At 37.7% G+C, this 12,681-nt stretch overlaps 1 protein-coding gene across 1 annotated transcript in view; it reads right to left on the bottom strand.

The window, feature by feature from the left end:
* The window catches only part of TMCO3 (transmembrane and coiled-coil domains 3), a 119,562-nt gene that overhangs the window by 15,187 nt on the left and 91,694 nt on the right, over positions 1-12,681 (bottom strand). Inside the window, exons 10-11 of the mRNA XM_007942380.1 lie at positions 4,649-4,728; positions 2,985-3,134 (exon numbers count right to left, since the gene is read on the bottom strand). Of these exons, the coding sequence (XP_007940571.1) occupies positions 2,985-3,134; positions 4,649-4,728 (230 nt within the window). The remainder of the gene's footprint in view (positions 1-2,984; positions 3,135-4,648; positions 4,729-12,681) is intronic.

Below are 12,681 nucleotides of genomic sequence, written 5' to 3' on the forward strand. Positions count from 1 at the left end.
AAGCCCACCCAGAGGGACCAAGTTCAAGTACTTGGTCCCTCTGGGTAGCTGGCTGTGACCAGGCAGTGACTACAACCTTGCCCCCTGTCAGCCCCATTATACACCTGGGAATTCAGATCATACACATAAAGTTATTGGACTACTTTCTGCCAACCCTATACATGTTCTTAGGTGCACTCTCTACTTCATATACATACCTAATATTTCAGCCTGTCTACCCATCTAGCCACCCATATACCCGTGTTTGCCTTCACTGACCACACCGTACTATATGTGCAAAAGGGTTCATCTTTGTTGTCTGTACTTCCCATGTACCTCTCTATGACACATTAAATTTTCAAATGTTCAATTAGTTCTCAATCCTTGTCTGTCTTAGCTACATGGTTGTAATCTGATTCACTAGCTTTCAACAAGTAAATCTACTGATCTAGGAATCAAAATCTTAAATTAGTGTTTTTCCCAACAAACAATAGAAAAAGGTGATTCCCCAAATCTAAATTGGAATGGTTTCACTTAAGAGTTAGTCAAATGAGAAAATAGCACCAAGTGTAATTATTGATATCTAGTAATTTTAAGTTGCACTGATATGATCATTACATCATAGTACACACATAAACAAGATGTCCAATCACATTTTCTACACTAATTAGCAGTTTCATTCACATAGATCAATTCCCTAGTGAATCTGTTTCAGACCCACTGACTATTCTTTATGATGATACCTAAATTCAAACATTAGTACTTTATTTTATACATGTACTTTTTGTAAGGTTTTAAATTAAGATGTCTTTTTTTTTTTTTTAATCAGAAGGATTAAAAGATAGGAATCCAATGGCTTGGTGGCTTAGGAAGAATACTTGGTGATGGTGGCTCATTAAATTTGGCTCTAGCATATTCTGATTAAGATTGAGACTTAAAAAGTAAGCTGGAGCTTGATTAGCTGCAGTTCCAATTTTGATTATTTGGAAAATATATTTTGTTCTTCCCCTCAATTTGGATGGCCTGCTATGCAGCTGCTAATGAATTACAACCATGTCCTCTTTCTTTCTTCTTACGAACAATCTTCATCTGAGAATTATGATTCTTGGTCTTCTGTCTATTAAGCGGTTGCTGGTTCTTACTAACATTCCTAGATTGGGGAATGTAATGTTATCTCTCTCTACTACTCTTCAGCTTCTTTGTCATTGCTCAGCTGCTTTCCAGATTGTAGGATTTCTGCTATCTGTCCCCTTCCTACTGCCTAGGCGAAGATAGTAGGTGCTGCTTTCTGAGGGATCTTTTGCTTTGTCTGAATACAGAAGCTTTCAATACAGAAGCTTTCGTGGGTTGAGCTGAGTTCAGCATGGGAGCTGAGGCCAACATCTGAGTCTCCTTAGCACTCAAGTTTGAGAAAAGTCCTAGTGACTTCAAGTTAGGAACTATGGCAGTGGCAGTGGCTCCTACACGATGCCGAAGCCTCCCTCCCTTTCAGGGAGAGACAAGGCATGGAATGAACAAAGCCTTCAAGCTACGGACCACCTCAGCATCTCTGATCTGACTTCCTCCTTCTACTTCTACCAACCTTCTCATCAATTTTAAAATGATAATCATGGACCATCAAACTATATTAATCAAGTTCTAATTAATAGTCAGTGAAAAATGGCAGAATAATGAAGGGGGGGGGAAAGGGAAAATGAACAAAAATGTAGAGGAAAGATGAGGTCACCTCAAAATGGCAATGGACACATACATGAACTCACACACACAACTGCAGGTCCACACAAGGTACACAGAGAAAACCACATACCTACACATTACCATATGCACAGACCCAGAATGAAAAAAAACAGATAATAAAAAGGAAGAAGGCAAATGAGAAAGGAGAAGGAAAGAGAAAGACCAATTCATTTTATGCAGAGAGATGTGTGGGGAATGTTTGTGTTTAGGAGGACATACACACAACTCAGCGTGCCTGAAGTTGTGAAAATGCCAACTATTGTTTAATAAAGTCTAAAGATAAAAATATAACTCATCTACTTATTGTGGAGGGCCGGGGAGGAAGGGAAAAGGAGGGTGCTGATCAAAAGAGCCAAAAACTTTTACATACATTTATTAACAGGAAAAAGTTTTAAATATAGGAAGTTTTGTTGTCATGTGTATTAAGGTTTTAATTTCAACTACCTAAAATTTGGAGACAGTGTTTTTAGAAGCATTTTTGACAACAATTCTAACCTAACTTTCAAAAGTGAGGAAATGTTAAAATATGTTTTGCAAGGAAAGATACCATGGAACCTTCATGGAATAACACACCCATTTTGTGCTTTTCAAAATGGTTAATATTTTCAGAATTATAAGTTTAAATTACATCTTCCATAGATATTATCTCTAAAGGACTGGCCCAGAAAAAAATGTTAGAAGTTCCGCAGTCCTGATTTATAACTATAAAGGATTCACACATAGGAAATGCATATTAGATTTTGTATAAAGGCACACTTTTACATCTCTTAACGTGAAAGCTAGTGGTTCAACTTGAAAAAAATTAGTTTACTTCTTTTCACAGCAAATATCTATATTTTATGTAGATATCTCTATATATAATATATAGATATATTTCTATGTATAGAAATATATCTGTAATTATAACTATTACAAAAGATTATGATAAAAGTTCAAGCAGTATTAATTGCTAACTTTTTAACCTAAAAGCTTCTACATTACTTAAAAGTCATCCTACATAAGAAAGCAGCAAGGCCCAACATTAGCGCTGCATCATAACACAAATACTTTAAACCCCTCTTCCAATTTTGTTGCTGAATGTGAGCCGAAACAAGTCATTCACTCCTGTACCTAATTTTTCTGTAATACTGATTTAAGCTATCAGTCTAGAGTGAGGATAATCCAGTATTTATTATGAAACATTTGCAAATAAAACACCGTAACTGTTAAACAGTGGTAAAACATTGATCAAATATGGAAAATTTGCAGAAAGTGAATGAGAGGCTCACCTCCCGAGAAATGATTCCCGCTCTTCGTGCTCTACTTCCCAGAACAAAAGAAAACTCACTGACTTGGGCCAGCCCAGCGGACACAATCCATTTGATATACTGGCTGCTCTTTGGCAAAATGAGAGATAAGACGAGTGCTGCCAAAACAAACTGCGAGAACAGCCTTCATGTTATTTTTGAAAACAAAGCCCCAGATAAGTTAAGACACTTATAACTAAAACACATATAAAATACAGAAACTACATACAAATATCAAAACACTGAAATAGTACTTGAATAACTTATAAAGTGAGGGAAAACGCACATAGAAGTACTTCAAACATGCATGAGGCACCACATAAATGTTGTCGTCATGTGCCGTCGAGTTGGACCCGACTCATAGTGACCCCTCCTTTTTCTGAGGCGGCATCACTATGGAAGTAGATTGCCCAACCTTCCTTCTGAGGAGTGGCTGGGGGTTTGAACCACCAGACTTCTGATTAGCTGTCACGTGCCTTAGGCACTACACTACCAGAGCTCCTAACCATATAAATACAAAGTATTTTAAAATAAATCCACAGAGAAGAAGAAGAAGGTAAAATCAAAGGTTTAAGTTCACTAGAAGAAGAAAAAAGGAGCTCTGGTGGTGTAGTGGATAAGGCCATTGGCTGCTAACCAGAAGGTCACTGGTTCAAACCCACCACCTGCTGTGTGGGAGGAAGATGGGGCGATCTACTTCTGTAAAAATTTATAGCCTCAGAAATCCAATGAGGGTCACTAGGAGCTGGAATCAACTTGACAGCAGTGGTTTTTTTTTTTTTTTTTTTTTTTTAAGGAGTGGAAAAAAGGGTTTTTTCCTCTAAACCAAACGAATAGCATTATATATTAAGTAGCACTCAAGATAGACTTTTTTTTTTTAATAAGAGAAATTAATCTCTCATGTAAACAAAATCCAGAGGTAAGCAGTCAAAAGCTGGTATGGCAATTCAGCAAACATTAGAGATTCCAGCTTCTTAAGACAGAAATATTTTAAGTCAATTTTTAAAATCTAGAAAGCCAAGCTGCTGCTACGTAAGTAATCATACCTTCAAATAAATGTCAGCATGCGCAACTCAGTAATTTGTAGTAATAGAGAGTAGACAAACAGAGAGTACTGAAATAATTTTCTGCTGGTTGTTTTTAAAATGTATCTTTGCATACATCAGGACAGTGGGGCTTTGCTCTTTAAAGTCATTTGAAACAGTAGTCAAATTAAAATGCAAGGACTTAACCTGAGGATACAGAAGGTTGTTTCCCTCTTTCCAATTTTTGGTAATTCCCAATTTAAACATACTCAATTCTAAACCAAACAATCTATTAATACTGATCCAATCCACCTCAGTCTAACATAAACCTGCCAGAGCCCCTGCCAAGAGCAGATGAGCAAGAGAACCTCCTCTTAAATGTGGGTTATGACCAATGTCGGAGGGAGACTGATGAGATTTCAAAACAGCCAGAAAATGAGCACTCTCAGAGATCTGTCAGTTTTAAATGTCCTCTCAGAAAGAACTGTGGGGGTTTCATAGGTGTTATGCAGTCATTGCTAAGAAATGAGGCCCAAGAGAAAGGAAGAAGTATGTGCTTTGTAAAATAAAAATAGTATGAATTTTACCAATCATGAAAAAACTAAGAGAAAAAAACTGTACCTTCATGATCACCACTGACAAAGTCAGGAACATCAAGACAGTGAGTTCATATATTACAAAAGTAGGGAACACATGAAGCCCTGTTAGCAAAATAGAATAAATACGTTAATTCTTGTGTGAGTACAGGAATAGGCTCCCAACAAATTTTTACTCATTTCCAATTCTAAATCTACAGATTTTAGTGTGGTCATTGTACTTGTTTCAATGGAAGAATTAAATCAAAATGCTAATTAAAAAAATTTATTGTGATTTGGGTGAAAATTTACAGAGCAAATTCAGTTTCCACACAGACGTCATACACATTTTGTTTCATGACATTGACTGCAATTCCCCACAATGTAATAGTTCTCTTCTATTTCCTCCCTGTAGTTGCCTCTTCCCTGTGTCCTTTCCTATGCATTCCTGTCCCCCGAGCTATCTCCCGTGCAAATACTGCCTTTCTGTCCTCCCATAATTGATTGTTCTAAGGAGTGTATCTACCTGATATAAATGTTCACCCTATATGCCTCTTGTTTGGCTGGAAGCCACGGAAGTGAGTTTGGTTCCAGACCTGAAGGGTAACTAGGGGCCATAGTCTTGGGGTCTCACCAGGCTGTATCAGACCAGTAAACCTTGTCTTTTTAATGCAAAATCCTAAATTATTTCAAGTACAATTTTTTCATGTCATTTACTTAAGCACTCATAAAAGCATTTGCCGTAAGCCTATTCCTTACCTAAAACCAAAAAACCAAATTCACTGCCTTTGAGTAGATTCTGACTCAAAATATAAAACTTTAGGAAGTAGCAGGGTGGCTGGTGGGTTTGAACCACCAACCTTCTAGTTAGCAGTCAAATGCCTTAGGCACTACACCACCAGAGCTCCCTGTTCATGATCTAGCTCTTCAAAATACTCTCTCCTTTCCCAGATGAACCAGAGAAAAGGCTGCCAGCAAAAGGATAAATTACCTCCGTGCTATATCCTAAATCCTTCACTCCCTCCGGCAGACTTTACCTTCAGGAAAAGAAAGTAAGATCTGATGGGAAGCAGTTACTAAGTCTAATTTTCCTTTATGAAACTATCTCAGCATGACACAGATGATTCTGGGAATCTATGAATGAGTAAGAATAGGCACCAAAAAGGAAAGCCATATATATTTAAGTTTATAAAGCACCAATACCACCACCACGAATGCAATTCTGAAGGCCATTTAAGTGATGACAAAGATCTCACTAGAGCCTCTTCATAATAAATAATGCTAACACTTTTTAATCCCTTTTTGTTTGCCTCACACATTTTGGAAACACAACAGAATACATTTTTTCCCTGAATATATTTTGTTTGTTTGTTCTAAAATCTTCTCCTAGGAACCTCACCATCCCATTTCTAAATCACATTACTTTTCACAGAGGTTTCTCAGGCATCTTGGTCCTTGCCAAGGTAGACAAAGGAACATATGGTTAGGATGGGGGAAGACAGAGGACTCACTGATCGCTCTACAGGGTCCTAATTATGAGCGTCTCTTCCCCTTTCTTTCTCTTCCCTGGGCTATGTATGTAAGGCTATCTCCATCTCAGTGTACTCTGCCCTTTAAGAAAAACATCGCTGTTTAGAGATCCTTTTCTTTCTATTAAAAGTACTTGGGCACTCTATTTAAAATCAAACTCATTAACTTTTATTATTCACAAATCATCTATCTCTATTTTACTCAGAAACACAATGAAAAAAATTCCTTTTTCCTCCAAAGGTATAATTTCTTCTTTCTTTGAAATTCAAAGACACCTACCACCTTTTAATAGTTGATTCCCTAGCTGGTATTTAACAACGAATATATGTGCTTTAGCCTACATTCTCCAAGTTTTTTCCCCCTTAGTTCCTGGCTGCACATTCTCACTCTTCTTCTTAGGCTCCTCTTCCTCTAGGTCCTCTTTAAATATTTGTATTCTTTAGTGTTCTGTGCTATTAGCTGTTTTCCTTTTTTAACATCCTTTCTGATAGCTTACTCCCTAAACTTGTGCCTTGAAGACAGATCATTATTTTGACCCTAAAATAACTGCCTAATGAACATTTCTCTTGGGATGAACCTCTGGCCCTCACACTTCACATGCCCCTAAATGGAGTCCTCTTTCACTAACTGTGTTTCCCCTAACCCAGTGAATGGCACCACCATTTACCTTTTGCCCTAGTCAGATACTTGAGAGTCTTCCTAATTCTCCACATCAAGTTCATCAAGTTCTGTCAATAGCTTCATGTTAATTCTCAAATATATTCACCTCTCCCCAGCCCTGCTGTGACTATCTGCTTCAGACATCAGTGTTTTTCAAACTCTTGAAATTGACATCTACAGTATGAAATTATTTACATTATGATCCAATATCCATACGTATAAAACTAAAATAAGTTTAGTGAGTAATTCCTACCCTTACTATGTGACACACTGTGGTATTTTCTGTCCGTTCCATCTCATTGAAAAATAAATGATGGCTGAGATTCACTGAATGGAGTTCACATTCTCTAACCTATAGTGTGGAAAACACTGGTCTCCATTACTTCAGTGGCTGGCTGTGTGCCTACCTGGTTTCCTATCCCCAAACAAAGTGAAGTAAAAATTTTCTTTCAAACTCAAGATTATGTCATGGTCTTGCTTAAAGTAAAAAGCTTCCAATGATTTCCCCAACACCCTAAGGATCCAGTCCTTACTTTTTCCTTATTTGGCCTTTACCTATGTCCTGCAGCCTAACTTGTTTCTATTCCGCCCACCCCCCCCCCCCAAAAAAAAAAAAAACCAAACTCACTGCTCTCCAGTTGGATCTGACTCATAGTGTCATAGTGATCCCTCCTTGGGTTTCTGAGGTGGTATCACTACGGAAGTAGATTGCCCAACCTACCTTCTGAGGAGTGGCTGGTGGGTTTGAACTGCCAGCCTTCTGGTTAGCAGTCACATGCCTTAGGCACTATGCTACCAGAGCTCCCTCTCCTTCCCTTGGGAATGATATATTCTAATCATACAGATCTTGCTATTCCTATCTCCTGCTTCTGGGCTTTTCTTTCTTCCTAGGACACCATGCCCTTACATGCCTCTGTGCTTAGCTAACTTCTCTTCCTGCTCTTCCTCAGGGTATTAGCCTGGTTTAATTCTTTCTTTCTTTGTTTCCTACAATTAAAAAACAAATATTGTGATTTGGGTGAAAGTTTTCAGAGCAAATTTCTTCATACACATTTCATTCATGACATTGATTGCAATCCCTACAATGTAACAGCTCTCCTCCCACTCCCTCCCTGTGATTACCTTTTCCCTGTGTCCTTTCCTCTGTATTCCTGCCCTCTGAGCTACCTTCCTGCTCAAAACCTGCCCTTCAGATTCCCCATGGTTGACTGTTCTAAGGATTGTACCTCCCTGGTACAACTGTTCAGCTTGCAGGCCTGCCTATTTGGCAAGAAGTTAAAAGCAATGGGAATAAGCCAATTCCAGGCCCAAAGGGTGACCAGTATCCATAATCTCAGGGATCTTACCAGTCTCTATCATACCAGTAAGCCTAGTCTTTTTTGTGATTTTGAGTTTTGTTTCACATATTTCTCCCACTCCATCCAGGATCTTCAATCCAGCTTAATTCTTTAGGAAGTTCTGTCTTCTGTAAGGTGAGTTAAGCATTCTCCAATGTTCTTTTATCCTTTGCTTATTAATACTGGGGGACATTTATATGTTTATTCATTTGTTTCCTGCATCAGTCTGTAAACTCCGTCAAGACAGGGTCTGTGTCTTTGTCATATCCAAACACTTGGCACTGGACGGTGAGCATTCAATAAATACTTGAGGGTAGGAACTCTGACTCAATCATCTATCTTTTGCAGCAAAAAGTACAGCATCTTGCACAAAGTAGGAATTTAATGAATAATTATGAAACAGAATTGATTAAAGTCAGTATTTAGAAACATTAGCAAAAAATATGATATATAAATCCCAACATTTTTGCACATATTAACTTTGACAATTCATCAAATGAGCTATATATTATAGCTTTTTAATTTATGTTCATTCATGTTCGAAACAAATTATCACACATATATTTAACATAAAAATGATAAACAGTATATAAAGACTCTGGGTTAAAACTCTGGATCTATCACTTAATAGTTGTGGATAATGGGCAAGTTTCTTAACTGTTCTCTGCCTTAGTTTCCTCATTCGTAAGGGGGATTTAGGGAAAGTGGTTGTTGTTGTTGTTAGGTGTCATTGAGTCGTCTCACTACAATCTTGGCTATACTTGAGCCCATCACCTCAGCCACTGGGTCAAACCATCTCTTTGAGGGCCTTCCCCTCTTCCGTCAACCCTCCACCTTACCAAGCATGACATCCTTCTCCAGGGAATGGTCCCTTCTGACAACATGACCAAAGTAGGTGAGATGAAGTCTAGACATTCTTGCTCCCAAGGAGCATTCCGGCTGCAATTCTTCCAGGATAGATTTGTTAGTTCTTTTAGCAGTCCACGGTACTTTCAGCATTTTTCGCCAGCACCACAACTCAAAAGCATCAATTCTTCTTCAGTCTTCCTTATTCACTGTCCACTTCTCACATGCATATGAGGCGATTGAAAATATCATGGCTTGTGTTAGGCAGCACCTTAGTCCTCAAGGAGACATCCTTGTTCCTCAGCACTTGAAGGAGGTCCTTTGCAGCGGACTTGTCTGATGTGCTGACTGCTGCTTCCATTGGCATGGACTGTAGAACCAAGCAATGTGAAATCTTTCACAACTTCAATCTTTTCTCCAATTATTGTGATGCTGCTTAGAGGTCCAGTTGTGAGGATTTCTGTTTTCTTTATATTTAGACGTAATCCATACTGCAGACTGTATTCTTCAATCTTCATCAGTATGGGAAAGTGGTGAGTAAATAAAATACGATGTGTAAAGCACATAGCCCAGCAGATACCTAGCACACAGTATGTGTTAATAAATGCTGGCTATCGTGATCACTAATATTCAATGCACTGCACCCCACAGACATTAGAATGCCCTCAAGGTGCTCATACCTAGATTAAATCAGATACAGGAAATTACGTATAATATCACCTAAGTGCTGTCACAGAAGAATAAGGAACAATCAGTAGTGGCTGTTTCTGTAATCTTCTTAATGCCCCAGGAAGGAGGAATATCAAGAAATCCTTGCTGAGAAGTTAATTTTATAAAAAGGAGAACCAAATTATTGATCTTATTCCTAAAACTAGAAGTTACTAGGAATTAATTCTTATGATATAATAACAGGGTTTGGCAAACTTTCTATAAAGGGTCTCCTGGGAAATGCCATAGGCTTTGTGGGCCACATGGTCTCCGTTGCCCCTATTTAACTCTGCCCTTGAAGCACATGTTGTGTTGTTGTTCTGTGCCGTCGAGCTGGACCCAACTCATAGCGATACCTCCTTGGGTTTTGGAGGCGGTATCACTACAGAAGTAGATTGCCCAACCTTGTAGCACATAAGCAACCATAAATAAAATATAAATAAATGAGTGTGGCTATATTCCAACTAAACTTTATTTACAAAAACAGGCCATGGGCCATAGTTTGCCAATGTCTCGTCTATTGGAAAGAACATGGGCTTTACAATCTGGTTCAAAAATCTATAACCATTTACTATCTGCATGAACTTAGATCCATTCTTGAACTTTTTAGTGCTGCTATCCACATCTTTGAAATGACAGATATTGACAACTACTCTGAAGTACTGATGTGAGGTCTGATTAGGGTAAGAGATTCCAATTAGGGCCCAGCACCCTGCCTTAATGCTCAAAGATGGAAGCCCTTATGCTAAACTTCAGACATAGAGTGGCTTTCTTCTGTCATGATACTTTAAAATGGAAAGCATTCTGCAATATGAAATTGGTTTCTGCACTGTAAAGAAAAGAAATGCTTTACTAAGATCTCTTCTACAGATTCCACAAAAGTTAAGGTCTTTTTAGTATTCAATATTTATTACACATTAGAGCCAAATATAAAGTCAGATTATAATGTTTGCTAGTTAACCATGTTTTTTTCCTCTGTCACTGAATCAGAATACATATAAGTATCCTAAAGTGAACCCCTGTTATTGTTTTCTGGTACCTATAGAATAAAAATCAAAGACTTTGGCATAGTATGAAAAACCCTCTGTAATCTCACCCATTTTAATTTTCTAGCCTTATCTCCTACTATCTCACTAAACTCTTCCTGGGCGCTCACAATTTTACCCTCTATGTTTTTGTTCAGGCTATTCCTTCAGCATAGGACACTCACCTTTATTTTTGGCCTAAAAAACCCTACTTTGACTTTTAAGGCCATTCAAATACAATCTCTTCTAAGAAGCAGAGACTGAATCCTTTCAAGTATTAATGGCCACTCATTCCCTCTGTGTACCCACTACTTGTTAACACATCTTTATAGGATTATTTCTTTCTATCCTGCCAGTAGCTGTTGCTAAAAGCAAACTCTTTGGTGGTAACAACTGTGTCTAGTGCATCTTTACAGTTCCTACAGTGTGTATAGTACAGTGCCTAGCACATAGCAAGTATTCAATAAATATTTGTTAAAAAATGGGAATCATTACTCTCATTCATTCATTATGCCTCACTGAAGTATATCTTAGATCCTAAGGACAAAAGTAAAGGTTATCTTCCTAGTTAAACAGATGTCATTTATTTTTGCTTGTTAACCATATTAAAGTATAAGGCTGAAGAAGCCCAGAACAAAAAGTTCTATCCCTGACCAAGTAAGAAAGCACAAACCTAACTGTATACAAGTTTCTCAGCTGGCAGGGAAATTACCTTGAATTACTTTAGATAAATTGAGAGTGTGTATAGTCAAAGCAAAAACACATAGGACTATTATTTATTAGAAAACATGGTTCTCAACACACCAAGAATTCTAATTTGACTAGTACAAAAGCAAGTATGTATGCTTTAAGTAACATAGTCATGGAATTTTAGTTTTAATAACAGCAATTTAAAAATAAACATTTTCAATGATGTCTTAGCAGGCAGTACTAGTTAAACTGACCTGGGAGTAATCTTAAGAATGGAATGCATGACTGGAATGCAGGTTTTTAAAAAAATAAGTTAAAATCTAATCAATTTTATTAGACCTGGCCTACAGAAGAACAGAGAAAAGAGAAGGTAAATCATCAACCTGGAATGGAACCTCAAAGAATCAGAAATTGGTAGTGTTTATTTAGCACTTTGAGGTGTCACCAGTAGTGAAAGCCAAGGTTGTAGGAGAAGCAGCAAAAAAGAAAGGCTCAGGGGAGAGAAGACAAGAAGAAAAAGAGGGGTTCCAAGAAAGAAAGGAGAGCAGAAAGGGGAGAAAGACAGTCAAATACCTGCTGAGGGGGTGCTCTACTGGGATGCAGATGTCTCATTGGGCCTCTTCTGGTTCTGCTCTGATTCCTTACGTACCAAGTAACTTGCAGATCTAAACCAGTTCATGAAATAGCCTTATTTTGCCTTTGATAAAGTACGTGAGCATTCTAACTTTGTTCTCTTTCAGGATTGTCTTGGCTATTCATGGCCTTTAGCATTTCCATATAAATCAGCTTTCTAATTTCAAACATTTCAGTGATAAAGTGCATAAGCTTTCCAAGCAATAAAATGTATTGAGTGAAAAGATGCCAAATGGATCCATTATAACAGGTAAGAGCTCTTTTGATTTTGTTACTATCTGTCACTTCTCCCAAGATTGACCATTCAAAATACCCTGACAAAGTCAAATATCTAGAGTACCACACCTCAGACATTATGAATTTAATTTTTATATAAAAATTAGTATTTTCTCCAAAAATTAGCGTTCTGATTCATTAAATTTAAGTTGCTTATATGAGTTTCCAAAATTTGTCCTCTGTGAAGTCACATGTGCTTCAATGTTAAAAGACGAAGCTCTTAATTTTTCTTTTAGATATTCTGAATTGTCTTTAATGACTACTTTTTAAAATTTCTCTTAACTGTTTTATTGTGATTTGAAGGAGCTCTGGTGGTTCAGTGGTCCAGGCATTCAGCTGCTAACCAAAAGGTTGGTGGTTCAAACCCACTAGCT

Source organism: Orycteropus afer, unplaced genomic scaffold (genome assembly GCF_000298275.1).
Source record: "Orycteropus afer afer isolate SDZICR_OR568_19922 unplaced genomic scaffold, OryAfe1.0 scaffold00089, whole genome shotgun sequence".
NCBI lineage: Eukaryota > Metazoa > Chordata > Mammalia > Tubulidentata > Orycteropodidae > Orycteropus > Orycteropus afer.